General features: G+C 44.1%; 1 protein-coding gene across 1 annotated transcript in view; it reads right to left on the bottom strand.

The window, feature by feature from the left end:
* dnajc17 (DnaJ (Hsp40) homolog, subfamily C, member 17) overlaps positions 1–21,300 on the bottom strand; it is a 177,440-nt gene that overhangs the window by 127,538 nt on the left and 28,602 nt on the right. The window contains exons 2-3 of the mRNA XM_067991183.1: positions 10,486–10,555; positions 4,159–4,217 (exon numbers count right to left, since the gene is read on the bottom strand). Of these exons, the coding sequence (XP_067847284.1) occupies positions 4,159–4,217; positions 10,486–10,555 (129 nt within the window). The remainder of the gene's footprint in view (positions 1–4,158; positions 4,218–10,485; positions 10,556–21,300) is intronic.

Raw genomic sequence — 21,300 nt, 5'->3', positions numbered from 1 at the left:
AAAAGGTCGGGGGGGGGGGGGGAAGAGGAGAGGAAAAGGTCGGGGGGGGGGGGGAAGAGGAGAGGAAAAGGTCGGGGGGGGGGAAGAGGAGAGGAAAAGGTCGGGGGGGGGAAGAGGAGAGGAAAAGGTCGGGGGGGGGGGGGGAAGAGGAGAGGAAAAGGTCGGGGGGGGGGGGGGAAGAGGAGAGGAAAAGGTCGGGAGGGGGGGAAGAGGAGAAGAAAAGGTCGGGGGGGGGGGAAGAGGAGAGGAAAAGGTCGGGGGGGGGCGGAAGAGGAGAGGAAAAGGTCGGGGGGGGGGAAGAGGGGAGGAAAAGGTCGGGGGGGGGGGAAGAGGAGAGGAAAAGGTCGGGGGGGGGGGAAGAGGAGAGGAAAAGGTCGGGGGGGGGGGAAGAGGAGAGGAAAAGGTTGGGGGGGGGGGAAGAGGAGAGGAAAAGGTCGGGGGGGGGGGGGGAAGAGGAGAGGAAAAGGTCGGGGGGGGGGGGAAGAGGAGAGGAAAAGGTCGGGGGGGGGGGGGGAAGAGGAGAGGAAAAGGTCGGGGGGGGGGGGGGGGAAGAGGAGAGGAAAAGGAGGAAAAGGTCGGGGGGGGGGGGAAGAGGAGAGGAAAAGGTCGGGGGGGGCGGGGAAGAGGAAGGTTGGGAGGGGACATCGGGCGGGGGGAACAAAGAGGGGGAGGTCGGAGAGGGAGACATTGGACATCGGAGTGGAGTGGAAAGGTAGGTTGATTTCGTGTTTTAACTTTGTGTAATGGTTTGTTATTTAATTTATCTAGTTTCTTTATGCCTGATCCGGCCCTTCAACCAGCGTGAATCAGAAGCTGTGGGAAAGCCGCCCAGGTAAGTTAAAAATCATTCTAACTGCCTAATGTGTTACAAGTGAAGTGCCTTAAGTACCTCAATGAGGTACATTTGGTTCTTTAGCTATCATCCCACCGGCTTTAATTGCCGGCGGGATTTCCGGATCCGGGACGCCCGCACACACACAGGTGCGTCTGAAGGAAACTCGGAAGTCGGCGGGTTGGAGCCGGCTTCCGAACCAGCTCTGCATTTCTGCAATTTTTGCAGCCCCCCTTCTCCCAGCGCACCTGCAATTTAAGTTTAAAATTGAGCCCTATGCCTCTGACAGCATTGTCCCAAGAGCTGCTGGAAGTAGTACAGAACACAGGCCTCCATTTCATTTGCCCTCCAATTTGCTATTGTGGAGTAGATGGCACACTGCATTAGAAAAGCAAAGCAGGGAAAGTAGCACTCATAGTCTTGGGTCTCGGCTCCAGCGCTGCTCGCCCACTGCACTGTCGTCATGCAAATCTTTGTGATGCAAGTTGAGAAACCAACACCAATATTTTTGTATTCTGCATAGAGTTGCACTCAGGGAGAGTCATGGCACATATGAGAACATTCAGCGTTCAAGACAGGGACCAAAAGGTACATAGATCAAGACAAGACAAAGACAGTGACCCCAGGCAGCGTCAAGTGGGAAGGATGGCGGGGGCGGGTCGTCTGTTGATTAATGGCTGTGAGTAAGGTGGCTGGGAGACTGGTGGTAAATTAACAAGAACAGGGGATTGCCATGATATTGGATCTTGTAAAACGGGCAGCATGCCAGCAATTCAGACGGAAAAGGCACTCCATTAGGATCAGAACATATGTGCAACATAACCCATATCGGCGTTCAGTTTATAATCACAAATCTGTCTGTCAGAAAAAATTGGTTTCGTTTTTAAACTCCAAGGATCAGTTTCAGAATGGGAAAGTGAGGCTGATATTCTAGACTAATTATATAATATGCAAATAATGGAACAATAGAGTATACTTCAACACACAGATATTGAGAGACTAGTGAAACACTGTTCAGTTGGGTTAAAACATACAAAATGCTTTTTCTTTTTGCCCATTTTCATCTGAAGATGCTGAGTCTTGTGGGGTACAGCTCCACAGGTGCCAGCATCAATCCAGCACCTCATCCAAGTGGGCTATTCTTTATATATGATCCAAGAGAGTGCTCACTGGCAGACTTTTCGATTGTGGAAAGCAGTACAGCCAAGTCTGATCTTGTCCTCATTCACATGCGGTTTTCAGCAGAGATCAGGAGTTAGTGATTAGGATTGACAAGCCTTGCTGAATATGCCCTCCCGTAGCCCAAAACTTCAAGGCCATTTGTGGTCATCCCGCCCCTATCTGCTGCCCTGGATGAAATCAGCTAACTCAGCACAGACCAAGGATCAAACCTCAGACTTTCTGGTCTGTACATATCAGCACTATACCAGATGGTGCATTTAGTCACCAATCAGGGGAATCTACATCTAAAATTGTCAATACTACATTGAAGCAAGGGGTTCTGAAAACTTGTTTCAATTCTACCATCTGAATCTCATGACAAGAATTCCTTCCCTTAAATCAGGAGCAGGCACACAGTCTCACAATAAACGACAACTGGACATTCTATGTGAAGATCAACTTTTTGTTCTGGGAAGAAACATTAAAGATGACAAAATGAGGGCAGCCTTTAAGGGGAAGTTAGTGCCGGCTTTATACTGATGCCAACTTGCAACTAATCATCTGCTGAAAACATTTTCAAGTGTGTTGTCTCTCCACTAGAAAAGAACTGGCAAACACTTGTAAATATTATCCACGTAACCACCGTCTGGTGTAGATTACAGTCCATTTTATTCATGAATTGTGGTGCATGCAGTGGTGAGAGTTGTAATATAATGATTGAGAAACTCAGCATAAAGAAGAATTAAGAATTAAGAACAAACTCAACATCCACAGTGCTGGAAAAAAACATCTGCATCAACATATATTTAACAAGAATACAAAAATAAAGCTTGAAATTGGAAATCGCACTCAAAGGCCACAGGATGGTCAATGTGCTAAATGGAAACATGTCACACTGGTGCAGTAGGCAGTGCTTTTCTGAGGATTGGGATTGACGATCCGGATTCTTTCCCCTCAGTCTGGTTCAGTAATAACTGAAGTCGAATACATTTTAAAATTCAACACATCTTTAATAGCAGGGTTCTTAGTCTGCAGCATTGATTTGGACTCCTGATAGAGTCCCTCTATGCTGGCAGAGCAAGAACAAAAACATACAGAAATCCACACGTTTTTATACAGATCAATAGGGTTGGAACACACTTAACGAGGGTCAACACCAATCATAAGCCGGGCATAGGTTGCCATGCGAGGTTACATTATTTCCGGCCAATCATAAACAATCCATGTGCTGACCATGTTGCCATTAGACATCAAAGGGGATACTTCCTCACTTTCCAACTTGGAATGTTCTTCCCTGTTCCTTCTGTTCCTTATCTCCCAACCTGGAATGTCTTTCAACTTTGGCTAAGCTCGTTACATATATTGATCTGCCATAAACATGGAGACATTCAGACCAGTCCTTGACTCACATCAAAGACCTATCATTGCTAAGACAATGCAGGCCTGCTGACTAAGCAAACATATGGCCCAGCAGGAGGCCAGGCCACCTGTACCAATCTCAGTTACTAACTAATTAACCCTTTCTAACCATTTTGCATTCTGCTTCTTTGCCACATAGGCATCTTAATATTGTACCGAAAACTGACCACGTAGGGATTCTCAGGATGAGGCAAGGTAAAGGGCACTTTACTCTGCTTCTTACCAATCTTGGCCTGATCTGGGTGCGCTTGATGGGATACTGCAGAGGGAGCTTTACTCTCGCTAACCAATCCTGACCTGGTTTCACAATGCTTGATGGGGCAGCGTAGAGAGAGTTTTACTCTGCATCTACGCAATGCTGTATCTGGATTAGGACTGCTTGATGGGACAACATAGAGGGAGGTTTACTTTGTATCTAACCCATGTTGCATCCAACTTAGGAGTGCTTGGGGGTGCCTAAACTGGGAAAGTTCCTCAGCACTAACATCTCTCACCTTGACAAGCATGAGAATTCACCAAAAAGACTGTTCAATTGCACACAATAACCTATCATAATTGCTGTAAAAGCACGTAGCCATAGATGGAAGAGGTGGTAGCCACTTACAGATAGGTTGCTTCTTTCAGAAAGAATGCTGAAGGATTGGTCCCGAATCGAGCAACTGTGGAAGCAGTGCTTTTATCTTTGAAAGTTGCCAGGCCACAAATATGTTCCAATGGTCTCAGGAATGTGAACATAAGACTCTTACCTTCGCTGTTCCATCTGTGAGAACTTCCAGAGCCTGGGATAACTGATGGAACAATTCCACTACAAATTCAAAAAAAGTAAACAAGAGTGAATAAAAGGAGAGGAAGTTTTAATGGATGTACAAAAGGCTGTGGATCTGGGGTCAATTAAAATTTTCAAGACTGAGATCGATAGAATTTTTTTTAGATAAGGGTATCAAGGGATAGAGGGCAAAGGCAGGTAAATGGAGATGATGTACAGATCAGTCACGATCTAATTGATTGGTGGAACAGGCTCGAGGGGCCAAATGGCCTACCTGTTACTACGTAACACAGATGTTACACCAAAATGATGGGGCATAGGTTGGTGCCTACAAATCCCGAAAAAAAACGAGAACAGGAGCCTAGTTCTTGTGGTACTGGACTAGAATCATAGAATAGTACAGCACAGAAGGAGGCCATTTGGCCAATCATGCCTGTGCCAGCTCTTTGGTAGAGCTATCCAATTATTCCCACTCCCCTCCTCTTTCTCCATAGCCCTGTAAATTTTTTTCCTTCAAGTATTTATCCAATTGCCTTTTGAAAGTTACTACTGAATCTGTTTCCACCACCCTTTCAGGCAGTGCATTCTAGATCAAAACAACTCGCTGTGAAAAAAAAATTCCTCATGTTACCTCTGGGTCTTTTGCCGATCACCTTAAATCTGTGTCCTCTGGTTACCGACCCTTCTGCGACTGGAAACAGTTTCTCCTCATTTAGTCTGCCAAAACTGTTCATGATTTTGAACACCTCTATCAAATCTCCTGTTAACCTTCCCTGCTCTAAGGAGAGCAACCCCAGCTTCTCCAATCTCTCCACATAACTGAAGTCCATCATCACTGGTACCATTCTAGTAAATCTCTTCTGTGCCCACTTTAGCAATTTCCTTGCTTTTGTACTCTATGCCTCTATTAATAAAGCCAAGGGATCCCATATGCTTTTTTTCTTTATAGCCTTTTCAACTTGTCTTACCACCTTCAAAGATTTGTGTATAAACACCCCAGGTCTCTCTGATCCTGCACCCCCTTCAAATTGTACCATTTAGTTTGTATCACCTCTCTTCATTCTTCCTACCAAAATGTATCACTTTATACTTCTCTGCATTAAATTTCATCTGCCATGTGTCTGCCCATTTCACCAGTCTGTAGGTGTCCTCCTGAAATCTGCTACTATCCTCCACATTGTTTACTACATTTCCGAGTTTCGTGCCATCTGCAAACTTTGAAATTATATCCTGTATACCCAAGTCCAGGTCATTAATATATATCAAAAAGAGCTGTGATCCAAATACCCACCCTTGGGGAACACCACTGTATACTTCCCACCAGTCTGAAAAACAACTGTTCACCGCTACTCTCTGTTTTCTGTCCCTTAGGCAATTTTGTATCCATGCTGCCACTGTCCCTTTAATCCCATGAGCTTTAATTTTGCTAACAAGTTTATTATGTGGTAGTTTATCAAACGCCTTTTGAAAGTCCATATACACATCAACCACACTCATCAACCCATTCGTTGAGTTTAAATCCCGCTATTGGCAAATTGTGAAACTGGATTCAATAAATCTGGTAATTTGTGGTCTAGCACCAAAAAAATGACCGTGTTGTTGGAAACCTAACTGTATCACATCATTAAATAAATTTAAAACAGAAATAGACAGTTTCCTAGAAGTAAAGGGAATTAGGGGTTACGGGGAGCGGGCAGGAAATTGGACATGAATTTAGATTTGAGGTTAGGATCAGATCAGCCATGATCTTATTGAATGGCGGAGCAGGCTCAAGGGGCCGATTGGCCTACTCCTGCTCCTATTTCTTATGTTCTTATCAGGGAAGGGAACCTGCCACCCCTACTTGGTCTGGCCCTCACATGACTCGAGTGCAGTTGACTCTAATTGCCCTCTGAAGTGGCCGCGAATGCAATTCAGTTGTTCAATCTCTAAGCCCCACCACCACCTTCTCAGCACAACTAGTGGATGGGCAATAAATATGGTCTTGCCAGAATTGCCCAACTGAGCACAAAAAAATTCAGCAGCTTGTCCACCCTCTTGGCTGAAGAGTGATTCAAGAACTGGAGGTAAAAGGCCCTGAAAGATGGAGAAGGATTATTATTACACTAGAATAAAAAAAGCTGTTGTATAGAATATTATTTCTTTATACTTCTTCATTACAATAATGCCTCACTTAGATGCCTCAAGTCATTACCCTCTTAGTAACCGGTTCCTCAATAAGCTCTTGAGCACTCATTGAAAGCATGGAATGAGAACAAGAACAGCTTGTAATTATATAACACCTTAATGTAGGAAAACGGCCCTAGGTGCTTCACAGAAACGTAATCAGACAAAAACTGACACGGAGCCAAAGAAAGACATATTAGGAATTACGTAGAATTTACAGCACAGAAACAGGCCATTTGGCCCAACTTGTCTATGCAAGCGTTTATGCTCATTCCAAGGAAGGGTGGCTAAAAAGCTTGGTCAAAGAGGCAGGTTTTAAGGAGGGTCTTAAAGGAGGAGAAAAAGGTAGAGAGTCAGCAAGGTTTATTGAGGGAAGTCCAGAGCTTAAGGCCTAGGCAGCTGAAGGCACAGCCACCAATGATGGGATGAAGGGAGTGGGGGATGCGCAAGAGGCCAGAGTTGGAGGAACGCACAGTTCTCAAAGGTTTGTGGGGTGGCCTTTATTTCTAGGGGGATGGAGTATAAAAGCAGGGAGGTCATGCTGGTGAGACCACACCTGGAGTACTGCATACAGTTCTGGTGCCCTTATTTAAAGAAGAACATACTTGCATTGGAGGCAGTTCAGAGAAGGTTCACTTGGTTGATTCAGGTTATGGAAGGGTTGTCTTCTGAGGAAAGATTGAACAGGTTGGGTCTATACTCATTGGAGTTTAGAAGATTGAGAGGGGATCTTATTGAAATATACAAGATTCTGAGGGGACTCGATAGGGTAGATGCTGAGAGGATGTTACCCCTCATGGGGAAATCTAAAACTAGGGGGCATAGTCTCAGAATACGTGGTCGCCTGTTTAAGACAGAAATGAGGAGGAATTTCTTCTCCCAGAGGGTCGTGAATCTTTGGAATTCTTTACCCCAAAAGGCTGTGGAGGCTGAGTCATTGAATACATTCAAGGCTGAATTGGACAAATTTTTGATCAGCAAGGGAGTCAAAAGGATATGGGGAAAGGGTGGGAAAGTGGAGTTGAGGTAAAAATCAGATCAGCCATGATCTCAATGAATGGCAGAGCAGGCTCGAGGGGCCGAAGGGCCTACTCCTGCTCCTATCTCTTATGGTCTTATGGAGGAGGTTAGAGATTGGGAAGGGCAAGGCCATGAATAAATTTGAAAGCATGGATGAGGGTTTTAGCAGCAAGATGGGCTGAGGCAGGAGTGGAGGCAGGCAATGTGACAGAGGCAGAAGTAGGCAGTCTTTGTGATTAAGAGAATATGGGGTCAGAAGCTCAGCTCGGGGTCAAAAAGGACACTGAGGTAGTGAACAGTCTGGTTCAGCCTCAGACAGGGATGGAATTGGCAAGGGAACGAAGTTTGTGACAGAGGCTGAAGACAATAGCTTTAGTCTTCCCAATGTTTAATTGGAGGAAATTGCGGTTCATCCAGAACTGAATGTCAGACAAGCAGGCTGACAACACACTGGCTTTGGAGAGGTCAAGAGAAGTGGTGGTGAGGTAGAGCTGGGTTCATCATTGTCTTGAGAAACAGCTATTTGGTCATATTTTGGGCTCTTTCGCAATTTTGGCATTCTCCCAACTCTGTGCTCCAACCTGTAAAAGCAGTTAATCCTTCGAGGTAAAGTTCGATACACTCCCTGATCCCAAAGATAATCCAAGCAAAACTCTAGAATTTTTAACCTAGCCTCATATCTTCATAATACAACGAGCAGAGGATTAACCTCCCCGGACACAAACCACGAACTAATGAGTGCTGTGGAATACTTTCAATCACCCAAGCCCACAGTTACTCCTATAAGCTTCCATTCCATTCTAAACTAGATATATATTCAATTCTTTTTGAAGCAGTTAATCGAGACAACATGGTCTGTTCCATATAACCACTACACTGCGGGGAAAAAAATTCCAATTCCGCTTGAGGCTTGTTAATTTTGAACCTTGTCCCTCTAGTTCTGTCTTCACAGTCCAAGTCAAATAACTTGCCTGCATCTACATCATCTGTACTCTCAGCATTTTAAATATCTGGATCGAGTCGCCCCTCTCAATCATCCTTCCTCCAACGAAAACAAAAATTTAACACTGTGCATCTCTCCTCCCAACTCTCGAGTTCCACAATCAATCTTGTTGCTCTTGTCTGAATGCTCTCTAATCCATCAATGTCCTTTCAAAGGCAAGATGCCCAAAGTTGCACATGATGTCTCAAATACGGCCTCATCAGTGATCCCTACAAAGTTGGAATAAATTCTACATATTGTTGACACAAATTAATCACCACAAATCTATGTACATGGAAAACATCAAAAACATTAAACCTTTAATTTTCCACTCCATAAGTATAACTCTGAGATGAGGTTCTCTCTTTGAATACTTAGCGGTCTTGCCTCAGTGGAAGCACTCTCGACTTAGTCAGAAGGTCGTGGGATCAAGTCCTGCTCTAGAGACTTGAGCATATAATCTAGGTTTATACAGCAGTACTGAAGGAGTGCAGCATTGTTGAAGGTGCCATCTTTCAGGTGAGACATTAAATCAAGGTCTTGTCTGTTGCAGTGGTTGTAAAAGATCCTATGGCACTATTTCAAGAAGAGATGGGTATTCTCCTGACCAGCATTCCTCCTTCAACCAACACCAACAAAAACAGATACTGGTCATTTGCTGTTTGTGGGACCTAGCAGTGTACAAATTGGCTGCTGCATTTCCCTACTTTACAGCAGTGACTGCACTTAAAAGTACTTCATTACCCGCGAGATGATTTGGTACATCCTTAGGATGTGAAAGGCACTATATAAAGGCAAGTTCTTTCTTTACTCAAATTAAATTTGCCACAGGTTACAGGAGCCAGATCCAGAACATTAACATGAGAAAAATCAAAAGGTGTGAAAAACACCATTTTCTCCATTAAAACTTGTCCATCTAAAAGGTCTAAGCTACTAGGCTTAACATTCAATTTTGAACTCTTCTAATGACCGATTCCTCAACCTTGCCTGCCAAACATTTATTAACCTTTAAGTAAATAATATTTTTTCCAAGGATCATTGAAAGAGTTTAGGTATTGAGTAAGCCCAATAATTGTACTGCTAGCCTCTTGCTATGAGTTTCTGCTTCTGTGTAATATCTCATTTGTAAATAAATGTTACTATTAATTCTAGCCAGAATAATAGTCTGACAGTGCATTACCGATTGCCTTTTGAAGTGGATAGAGGAGAATGCAGGTCTCGTAATCTCTGGTGCAAATTACTGCAATCAAGGGGCAATTTTGTGTGCATGCTTATCCCATTCACATCACGCATTAGGCTGCCAGTTTCACTTCTTAGGAAATGTAGGTCTTCTCACAAAAATTGTCTTTTTATTCTGGTTGGGTGTTGGGAGAATGCCAAAAATGCAAAAGGCCCAAAATACAGCATTACAAAAAGAGTTTTGTATGGCATATACTGGTTCTGAGTCTGTTGCCATACTTCCATTTGGGCATTCCCAGTTCATATTGGGTTGGTTGAAGTCACCTGTTACATTATCTGTACATACCCTAAAATGGGTCCTATTCCTTTACCTACCTTGGGTGGGGGGGGGGTCTGTAACATTTTACAAATTTGGATCAGATGATGCAGTTACAGAATTAACCAAATCTTCTGCTGAAACATTTAATTTGCCCATTCTTTTTTTGTCCAGAATAGCAGTGATCCTCAAGTCTCTTTTAACCCCATCCTCTACCTGCTTGTTAATTCAAACCAGACAGTTTCACTTTAGTCTCTCCCAGAGATATAATTTCATCTTCCTTAATTTCTAAATTATCCTCAATATAGAAAGCAACCCCTTCCCCATCCACCCACTCTAACATCTCTATTTCTTGAGCGTCCTATACTACTACATATTGAATCAAATCCCATCTTCTGCAGTGTGCCATGTCACAGCAATCCTTATATCATCATAATTTCCTTTAATATTATCCATGTACCCAGTATCTGGTGTAATTTACAATCTACACTGCTCTGGAAGTTATCAAGACTGGTTCCTGGTGATCTGCCAGTCAAGTTACACTATTCGGTAGAGCTTTAGATATGGAGCCAATTAAGTAATAAATTAGGAGACCCCCATCCCTTCCCCCAGTGGAGAGAGATTAAACTTCTCCATTAACCCACCTGCTTTGGGATTGTCTGGGTTCTTGTCAGGGTGACATTTCAAAGCCTTCTGCCTGTATGCTTTCTTAATCTGTGAATACAAAGACACAAAACAAAAATGTAAAGACAAGGATCAAAACATCTACCAGTTAAATTCATTTCCAACAGTGGACTCAAAAATTTTCATCCTTTTCACTCCTCCTCCCCCGCACACATTTCTTCCCTTTTCTCCTAAAATGAGTAACCCATGCTGGGATATGGTTTCAAGCACACTGGCAGTCTGAATAGCCAAGTATGAGCCCAGGCAGCGAGTGTGGGCAGCATCATAGCTCAGGGTGGACCTGTGTGCCCAGATTCTGGAGGCAGGCGTCGCAGCAGGGGCCCAGGAAGGATGGTCCAAATTACCTCAGTTAAGGAAAGGGGTAGGATAGGGGTTGGAAATGAACCTGCTCCTGATCATTGCCCAGTGAACCCCTGCTGGAAAGTGCAAGGGCGTGGACAGGATCGGTTAAGATGGTCAAGCAGCCTGTTACAATCCCTGTCTTAAGGTCACACATGAAGAATGCTACTTGGGCAAAGTGCACGCACACAACATAATTGGAGTCTGTTAGGAGGAAGAAAAAAGTTTTACAAAATTTGGTGTTGTTGTGTGGTACGTTATAGTTTAAAAAAAATGGTACTTGCTGTTCTGCAGCAGACAAGCTGAGCAAGACAGAGATGTCAAGTTGCGGATAAAGAACTCAGTAATGCAGAATCAAAGGGTACAGAGCATCCTGTGAGTGGTATGATAGTAATTTCAAGATTTCATATCGAGTTGCAGAAAATTCATTTGAGTTTGGTTACATGGGATTATATTGTGGCTTATATTGAGAAGTTTAGGCTTCTGGCACAGAGGTGGTTAATAAAGATTGTGCCCATTCTATGAATAAGCACAGATTTACCTAATTAAAATTTGTATTTAAAAAAAATGAAACTACGAGGTCTGGTTGCAATTGTGGTTTTGAATAAGGAAATCACAGCGATCCAACAGCGTGGCATGTGCTATTCGTTTATTATCCTTGCTTGTCTTGAACTGCAGAGGAACTGTTCACTGTGCTGTGGGGCAGATGGCACAGGCTGGTCACTGCATATCTTGCTTGAGAACAGAGAAAATGAGTTTGTTTTATAGGAAGGCCCAAAGTGGAACAGGAGAAGTTGGAGAGCTTTCAATGCCGAGAACGTCTGCACCGTCTGCCATTACACTTAACCACAGCTCGAAAAAAACAGAATTGAAATCCAAGCACAAGAGTTCCAAACGCACCACCAGGATACATTTCAAACGTTCTCACGCTAATCCTGAACACGGAAAGTTCACAAAGTTGTCCTGCAGTCGGGGGTGCAGGATGGGAGGGAGGGGATGGAGGGAAACTCGACACTAAAGCCACACAGGGAATGATGGGATTTTAAGTCCCTATGGACTGCACTTGCACTGCTCCTCATTGGCTCAAAAGCAATATTACTGGAAGCCTGTCAGCACTTGTGCCCACTTGCCCCCTTGGCTGGGGAATGATGTGTCGTTTGAAGACTTAAAGGGATAGAGAGGGAAAAGAACATACATCAAGAAGTGGAAATTACATAACATTTCCAGCAGAGAAACACGCCACTCGGCCCAACTGGTCTATGGCGGTATTTATGCTCCACACGAGCCTCCTCCCTCCTTACTTCATCTCATCCTATCAGCATATCCTTCTACACCTTTCTCCCTCAAGTACTTATCCAGCTTCCCCTTAAATGCATCTATGCTATTTGCCTCAACTACTCCTTGTGGTAGCAAGTTCCACATTCTAATCACTCTCTGGGTAAAGAAGTTTCTCCTGAATTCCTTATTGGATTTATTAGTGACTATATTATGTGTCCCCTAGTTTTGGACACCCCACAAGTGGAAGCATCTTCTCTAAGTCTACCCTATCAAACCCTTTCATTATCTTCATCTCTATCAGCTCACCTCTCAGCCTTCTCTTTTTCTAGAGAAAAGAGCCCCAGCCTGTTCAGTGTTTTCTGATAGTTATAACCTCTCAGTTGTGGTATCATCCTCGTAAATCTTTTATTGCACCTATTCCAGTGCCTCTATTCACTTTTTGAAATATGGAGACCAGAATTGTGCATAGTACTCTGAGTGGTCTAACCAAGGTTCTGTACCAATGATGTAGAGTTCTTTGCTGCCAGTGTAAAGGACAAGGTGGTGGTCTGACCGAGACCAAGGGCATGATTTTGAGCGGGGAGCCAGGAACCCAAATAGATATTTGTGTGGGGAACCCGGAAGGCAAATGAGCGCATCGCAATCTGCGATCGCAACTCAAATGAAGGTAAGTATTTGTGCTTCCGGGTTTCCCACGTGCCAGGCAGCCAGATTGTCGGGAGGGAAAGGAGCCATGAATTGGAGAGGGGAGAGGGAGCTAGAGATTGTGGGCCATGGAAGAAATCGGAAGGGTGGGGGAACGTGGACAACATCAGGTGGGCTTTGGAGATTGGCGGGGGTGGGGGTCAGCCGATCGTGGGGAACCGATGACACCAGGTGAGCTTGTTGAGCCTGGATGAAGCACTTCTGCTTCTCTGGGCCCACAGGTAGTGCAATAAAGGCACTAACCTCGTAGATCCAGCTCTTCCCGAACAGGTACTGTTAAATATGTTTTACATTTAAAACTATCGCAATGAGGTACATTGCCCCTTTAAGTATCAGCCTGCCGGCTTTAAGTGAGGACGGGACTTCCGGGTTTCTATTGCGCCTAGGCATCCTATTGCGCCTGTGATAAACCTGGAAGTGGGCGTGTTGGAGCCAGGATACGGTCCCGCTCCAAAAATCAACTATTTAAATTACCCAAGTATCAGAGTCCAGGGGACAACTCAAGAATGCAGGAACAAGGATAAGCCATTAACTCTTCCAGCTGAACCCACTACAGTCTACTACTGTTAATTCAGTCACTTTTGCTCCAAAAAATAATCGAACTATCCAGTAGCACAAATTATGCAATTTTAAAAGAGAACGGGAAGGTTTTTCTCCCCGTAACTTCAAGTGAAGAGTAGCCTGTATTTCATTCCATTCAAACCCAAGACCATCAATTGGAGGAAAGGGCATTCAGTCCACCCAAATCACTCCATCATCCAGGATTTCTCTTCAGCATTTCAAAAGGGAATTCTTACCCTAGACCAATACCCCTGCCTCTCTTTGCTGATGGGGAATTAGATATTGGTGGGTAGGAGGGAAGCCGAGATATACGGGGGAGGGAATTGAAGGATGAAAGGAGGGGTGAGGGAGGTAGTGGCAGAAGCAGTTTCACGGATGCTCTCTATCTTCAAGTTGAAGAAATACACAAGCTTTTTTCATTTAGTATTGGATGAGAGGGTGGAGGTATGAGGGAAAAGGGTTCGAGGAGGAGGTTCATAATGGAAAAAAGGGGACTTCAGTTGTCATAAGAACATAAGAAATAGGAGCAGGAGTAGGCCATAATGCCCCTCGAGTCTGCGCCACCATTCAATAAGATCATGGCTGATCTTCAATCTCAATGCCACTTTCCCGCCCGATCCCCATAATCCCCTTAGAGTCCAAAAATCTACCCATCTCAGTCTTGAATATACTCTGTAACGGAGTGTCCTTGCTCTCCAGGATGATTGTGCAGTGTTGGAGGATTTGGCAGATGATATGGTAATGCTCAACTTGTGATGATGCATGCCAATCAGTTGTGGACCAAGTGCGCTCGAGTATGTGGCCCTCAGTTTTAAGGAGACGAAGACAGACACTGGACCAGGGCAACAGCAGGGGTGGGAGATGGTGGGAATGAGGTTGTTAAAGGCAGAGATGAGTATTTATAATGAGTATTTAACCAAACAATCCCTATCCTATATCTTTTATAATGAATGCAGTATGTTTTACAAGAAATTCCTATTCTGTATCTATTATAACAAAATTTACTAAACAATCCCCATCCTATATCTATTATAATATATTAGGTTTTAACCAGACTATCTTGTATCTAAAATAGTGGTTTTACCATAGTTGTCAAACTCTCGAATACCAACATAAATTAGTCTCAAAATTAGGTGTGAAAAATAAGCCCCATCTGCCATAACAGAGAAACAAAGAGCACTTACTTTGGTTGAGGAAGCTCGAATTACAGAACTATATCGAGACCAAATTAAACATGTGCAGTATAAACAGCAATATACTACATTATAGGATCAGTATCACCATATCCAAGTTAGTTAACTCAAGTTAGTATACAGTGTTACCAATAATCGTATTTAGCATATTGGTACCAATACACATGGGTGAGGGAGAGAGGAAGGGAAAGGAAATAGAAACACACTTCAATCAATGTGCACCATGCGCGATTCTCTTAATCCATTACCTCAAATTCTTCCCACAATTACAAAAACCAGTGAGACCTGTAACCATCAGTATTTCATCCTAATGTTATAAGACATAAGAACATAAGAAATAGGAGCAGGAGTAGGCCAATCGGCCCCTCGAGCCTGCTCCGCCATTCAATAAGATCATGGCTGATCTGATCCTAACCTCAAATCTAAATTCATGTCCAATTTCCTGCCCGCTCCCCGTAACCCCTAATTCCCTTCACTTCTAGGAAACTGTCCATTTCTGTTTTAAATTTATTTAATGATGTAGCTTCCACAGCTTCCTGGGGCAGCAAATTCCACAGACCTACCACCCTCTGAGTGAAGAAGTTTCCCCTCATCTCAGTTTTGAAGGAGCATCCCCTTATTCTAAGATTATGCCCCCTAGTTCTAGTTTCACCCATCCTTGGGAACATCCTTACCGCATCCACCCGATCAAGCCCCTTCACAATCTTATATGTTTCAATAAGATCGCCTCTCATTCTTCTGAACTCCAATGAGTAGAGTCCCAATCTACTCAACCTCTCCTCATATGTCCACTCCCTCATCCCCGGGATTAACCGAGTGAACCTTCTTTGTACTGCCTCGAGAGCAAGTATGTCTTTTCTTCAGTATGGAGACCAAAACTGTATGCAGTATTCCAGGTGCGGTCTCACCAATACCTTATATAACTGCAGCAATACCTCCCTGTTTTTATATTCTATCCCCCTAGTGATAAACGCCAACATTCCGTTGGCCTTCTTGATCACCTGCTGCACCTGCATACTAACTTTTTGATTTTCTTGCACTAGGACCCCCAGATCCCTTTGTACTGCAATACTTTCCAGTCTCTTGCCATCAAGATAATAACTTGCTCTCTGGTTTTTCCTGCCAAAGTGCATAACTTCACATTTTCCAATATTGTATTTCATCTGTCAAATCTCCGCCCACTCACCCAGCCTGTCTATATCCCCCTGCAGGTTTTTTATGCCCTCCTCACTCTCTACTTTCCCTCCCATCTTTGTATCATCTGCAAACTTCGATATGTTACACTCGGTCCCCTCCTCCAAATCGTTAATATAGATTGTAAAGAGTTGGGGGCCCAGCACCGACCCCTGGGGAACACCACTGGCTACTGGTTGCCAGTCCGAGAATGAACCATTTATCCCAACTCTCTGCTTCCTGTTAGATAACCAATCCTCCACCCATGCCAGAATATTACCCCCAATCCAGTGATTCTTTATCTTGAGCAATAATCTTTTATGTGGCACCTTGTCGAATGCCTTCTGGAAGTCCAAATACACTACGTCTACTGGTTCCCCTTTATCCACCCTGTACGTTATGTCCTCAAAGAACTCAAGCAAATTTGTCAGACGTGACTTCCCCTTCGTAAAGCCATGCTGACTTTGTCCTGTTAAATTATGTTTATCCAAATGTTCTGCTACTGTCTCCTTAATAATAGACTCCAAAATTTTACCCACCACAGATGTTAGGCTAACTGGTCAATACAGCACAATATACTCTCTCAGACACAAGCCAAGTTTGGAAGGACAGATTGTACTGTGGGGTGTTTTTCACAGCTCAAGTAAACGCAGTGGCATAGTTGTCTTGAGGCTACCTCATACATCGTGTGGCGCCATGAAGAACACCACTGGCTGAGAACCTAGAGAGGGTGACTGGCCTGCTCAGAACAATGTGTGGCGACTTTAGGAGAGAGAGAGGTTTTTTTTAAAAAAGAAGCAATGGGGTGGGATGGGAGGCAAGAACAACCTTGTAAAGTCTTTCTCATTCTCCACACTCTGCTGGAGTGCATATTCTTCCCAGCACCCCCAAGCTCTGCAATCTCTACCAGCGAGAAGAACAAGAGCGGCAATATCATGGGTACACCACCAATGCCAAGTTCCTCTCCAAGTCACACATCATCCTGACTTGAACACATATCGCTGTTCCTTCATTGTCATTTGGTCAATATCCTGGAACTCCCTACCCAACACCATCGTCAGAGCATCTCACCATCAAGGTTGCAGTAGTTCAAAATGCCCAACTCCTACTCAGGGCAATTTGGGACAGGCAATACTACTGCAGTCTTACCAGCGGATGCCGACATCCCGAGAAAAAGTATTTTAAAATGTCCCTGAACAGTGCAAATGCTCTACAGTGTGATCTTGTAGAATGCACTGTGACCAATACATTAACTCCTGACAACAAATCACCAAAATGCTGCTCTCTGATCAAAGCTCTTTCTCTGCTTAATGAAGCATTATTCCATTTGAGGCACCTAGTATGGGCATCAATCATTTCCTAGACAGATTGAGCTCAGTTGTACACAGCTGGAGCACCAGCTTCAAAAAGCACATTGCACCAGTGAGATAGCTGAGTTACACAGTTCCCACACTAGTCATTTTATGGCTTCTCTGAGTCAGGTTACCAATTCAGTGCCAAATTAGGGGCGGTTTTATGCTACGAGTCCAATCAACAGGACTTGGATTGATTCTTTCCAAACTCCTTTCATGTCGGGCCCTTCCAGTTACCACAAACAGTGTTTGAAGCAAAGCCTGTGGTGAACCAATGAATAATAAACTACACCACTCCGTTCTGCTCAATTCCCATTTTGAAAAGTGTGATTACGTTGTCTTATGAGAGTGCTGCCAAGCCATCTTTTCTACAAAGTCAACCCCAGAAGAGCAATTTATTTCAGTAAAGTACTCGCTTGAGCAACTTAATTGCAAGTGTGCCAACTAAACATAATTAGAACTTACACTCAATACTTAAGCAGAATGCCAAACCTCTTTTAAAGGACAACTCCCCTCAAAAGCCACAGATGCATGTGCTGCCTGCTGTAGACAGAGCATAAAGGCCATGGTCAGTTAACTGGTCACAGCCCTGGTGATAAGGTCTCTACACTTGGCCTCAGTGTCACCAGGTTGAAAGGGGGTGGGGTGGGGGAAGAAAAAGTGTGTGTGTGTATGTACATTAGTGATAAAGGGGCTGAGTGCCACTCCTCCTCAAACATCCAAAGGCAGTGATTTGAAGCTCCAACACTCCCGACCATGAGGTAATAAGATGGAGGACTGCATCTACAGTAGTCCAAATAGTGAGAAACTGATCTGTTGTGTCATCGTAGCAAAATGGCAGGCAAAGGTCAAGCCCTTCCTTGAAGGATAAAGAGAAAAAAAAATCAGAAAGTCACCTCTGATGTTCTGAAGCCTCTCCAGTAGCTGGTTTCAGATTATAAATGGTGCAAGAGAAACCTGGAATGGGCAGGAGAAAATATTGTTTTCTCTCAGTTGAAGGCACCCCAACACCAGAATTGTTCATACAAGTCCTCAGAGACATTAAACACTTGACAAATCCTGCCCTGACCCACTGCCCAGCTGCGTTCTGCTCGCCTGAAGCAAGCTCACTCTCCGACAAGAAAAGATAGAGAAATGGTGCAGTTCCCCGAAATGTACAGAACTATAAAGCCCTCATTGTGTATATCTGCAGGTACCAGTATCAGATTGGCTGACTTGGTAGCACTCTTGCCTCAGAAAGAAAGAACTTCCATTTATAAAGTGCCTTTCATGTCCTCAGGATGTCCCAAAGCGTTTCACAGTCAATGAAATACTTTTGATGTGCAGTCACTGCTGTAACAGAGAAAGATGGCAGCAAATTTACAAACACCAATCCTCTAAAACATGTAGACAAAAATGGCCAGATAATCTGTTTTATTGATGTTCGTTGAGGGGTAAATGTTGCATGAACACTGGGAGAACTCCTCTGCTCTTCTTTGAATAGTGCCTGGGGTCTTTTATGTCCACCCAAGAGGGCAGATGGGCTCTCGGTTTAATGTCTCATCCGAAACATTCTGACAACGCAATACTCCATCAGTACTGAAATGTCAGCCTGGATTATGTGATCAAAAGTCTCTGGAGTGGGGCTTGACCCCACGATTTTCAGACTCCAAGGCAAGTGTGCTACCACTGAGCCATAGCTGACACTTAGAAGGTTGTGGCTTCAAGCCCTACTTCAGAATTTATGCATATAATCTAGGTTGACACTTCAGTGCAGTACTGAGGGAGTGCTGCATTAGCAAAGCTGTCTTTCAGGTGAGACATTAAACTGAGGCCCCATCTACTTCTCCCGATAGATGTAAAGATCCCATGGCACTTTTTCAAAGAGCAGGGAGTTCTGCCAATAATTCATCCCTCAATCAGCACCACCAAAACAGATTAACTGGTCATTCATCTCACTGCTGTTGGGGCAGTTCAATGTCCATAAATTTAGCTGCCATGTCAAAAGTAATTCATGGCATGCTGTGCCTAATGGAAAAGTGTCACATCTCTGCTGTAGGTAACCACTCTTCAGGGGTTCAGATGGAGGCACATTTTGAGATAGAGAAGAGGGATCTGTAGTCTGCATCTAACCGTGCTACACCAGACTGGGAAGCTCTCTAGTTTGATCCCGAGTCTCTGAGAGATAGCTGATCTCTGCAGTTGGGGAGCCACAATTGGCCTCAGTGCCCGGAGCTGAGGAGGGGGAAATATTAGCTCTCGGCTCCTACATCCGATTACTAGCCAATGATTACTGCTGGAAAGCGCATGTGTGGACGTTGGGTAAGGACAGAATTGGGCTCAGCTGAGATACTCCTTCTACTGTTTAAAACGCAGTCTGGGTTCACACGAAGAACGACCACTTGGGCAAAGAGCGGATGTGGCTGGAACCTGTGGAATCATATCCCTGCACAAGTCAGTGACTTTAGAAAAGAGACGGTGAAGATCGTGTGTGGGCAGGGAGAGGAGGGGGGGATGGGGGATGAGGGAATTTAAGCAGACATGCCAAGCAACTGGATTAGAGTGAAGTGCAGTGGATTGCAGATGGTTTATGTGGGCATTCTGTGTTAGAGCTTTGATCTTGGTCCCAGAGTGCTGTGGTTAAGTTGTGAGTGAATCTTCTGTTTCTTTCTGCCTATTAAAGCATATCCTTTATACCTCCTTCATTGTGGCTCCAAGGTAAAGGATGTCAATGCTTAGGACAGAGCACAACCAATTTGACAGCCAGTGTCAGCACAAGCCCTTCAAGATCAAATACATCAAAGTAAACAATGTTGAAGAGCACCTCCAACTGTACTAGCATGGTATTTCAATTTTCACCAACCACTGTCAATTTACTGTTGAATTAGAGGTCGTGTTTTGCTGTGGGATCATAAAACCAGGAACTAGGTTGAGGCTGTGCAAACGCAGTTCATGCAGGACCCTTAGAGCTGGCAGAGGGAGAAGACTTTCAGCCCATCAGTCTGGGCTGGATCAAACCTCCCCATCTTGAGGTGAAAGGACAGTGTGCCACTATGATAGCTAATCCCCAAGCACAGATTTGATAGGCAAGTGCAATGGTGGCAGGAAGAGGCCAGAGATTGAGTGGTTACATACACTATGATTTAACTGTCAATGCTCACTGTTCTATGAGCATGTTGATTCTGTAAGTAACAAAGCACCTTCATTAGAGCCAGAAGGCTTTGTTGTCAAGTAATGCTGTTTCACTCCATTGACAGATTCCTCTCCGTCACCAATACAGTAGCATTAGCTCAGACTGGCCTTGTTGGTAAATAGTCCTAAAGGAACTGCATGTTTTAATTTCAGCCACGGGATTTTTAAACTAAACATATGACTAGACTGTCGGTCCTTTACAATTGTCAGTAACAGTATTCATTTCTCAGCTACCTTGTAAATCACAATTTTAAAAATATCTGGTTACTGTGGTGCTACAATAAATGCATGATGGGATAGGTGGAAATATCCAATTCTAAAATGGCTGCCCCGGTAACGTCACAGAGAGAACAGGTCAATAGGTCAAAAAATAATCGATCTAGACTGTTCAGGCAGGCTATGGACATCAAATAAACATGTTGCAATTATCTCAATTACTGTGCAAATACTTTTGCAGGGGCTGATGAATTGGGAGGCGGGGGTGGGGGGGGGAAACGCAAGATGGCATCTCATGTTTAAGTTGTCTCCCACATTTATGTTGGTTGGCAGGTTCACATGCCTAACTTCATGTGTCCTGCATGGACCCAGGAATGCAATGTACAGTGCAATACCTTGGCTTCATCTGACCTGTGAGATGTTGATAGTCAAACAAAACTGAACTCAGATTGTGACTACAAATACCTCATCCACCATCCCACAAATGCAATCCATTTGTAAGAGTTTTTCTTAAAGTTTTTTTTAAACCTGTTTCTCCCCCCACCCAGAGTGTTGTCAGGACATTCGACTGTAGGCGCATCACAGCCAAGCCCAGTCCTCTCCTCACCCAGCAAGGTCACTGGACAGCAATCAGAAGCATATCCCCAGATTTTGTTTCTCTCTCTACTCTAGGGGGACTGAGGCCTATTGCACATTCCTCCCTGGTTGAGATTAGCAAACTCAGCACAAACTATGGATTGAATCAGGGCAGTCCTTGTATGGTTTGCCCATTTTCCCACTTGTACAT

This window comes from Heptranchias perlo, chromosome 10 (assembly GCF_035084215.1).
Source record: "Heptranchias perlo isolate sHepPer1 chromosome 10, sHepPer1.hap1, whole genome shotgun sequence".
Lineage (NCBI taxonomy): Eukaryota > Metazoa > Chordata > Chondrichthyes > Hexanchiformes > Hexanchidae > Heptranchias > Heptranchias perlo.
The sequence above is the reverse complement of the archived record's forward strand: the minus strand, read 5'-3'. Positions and strand labels throughout refer to the sequence as shown.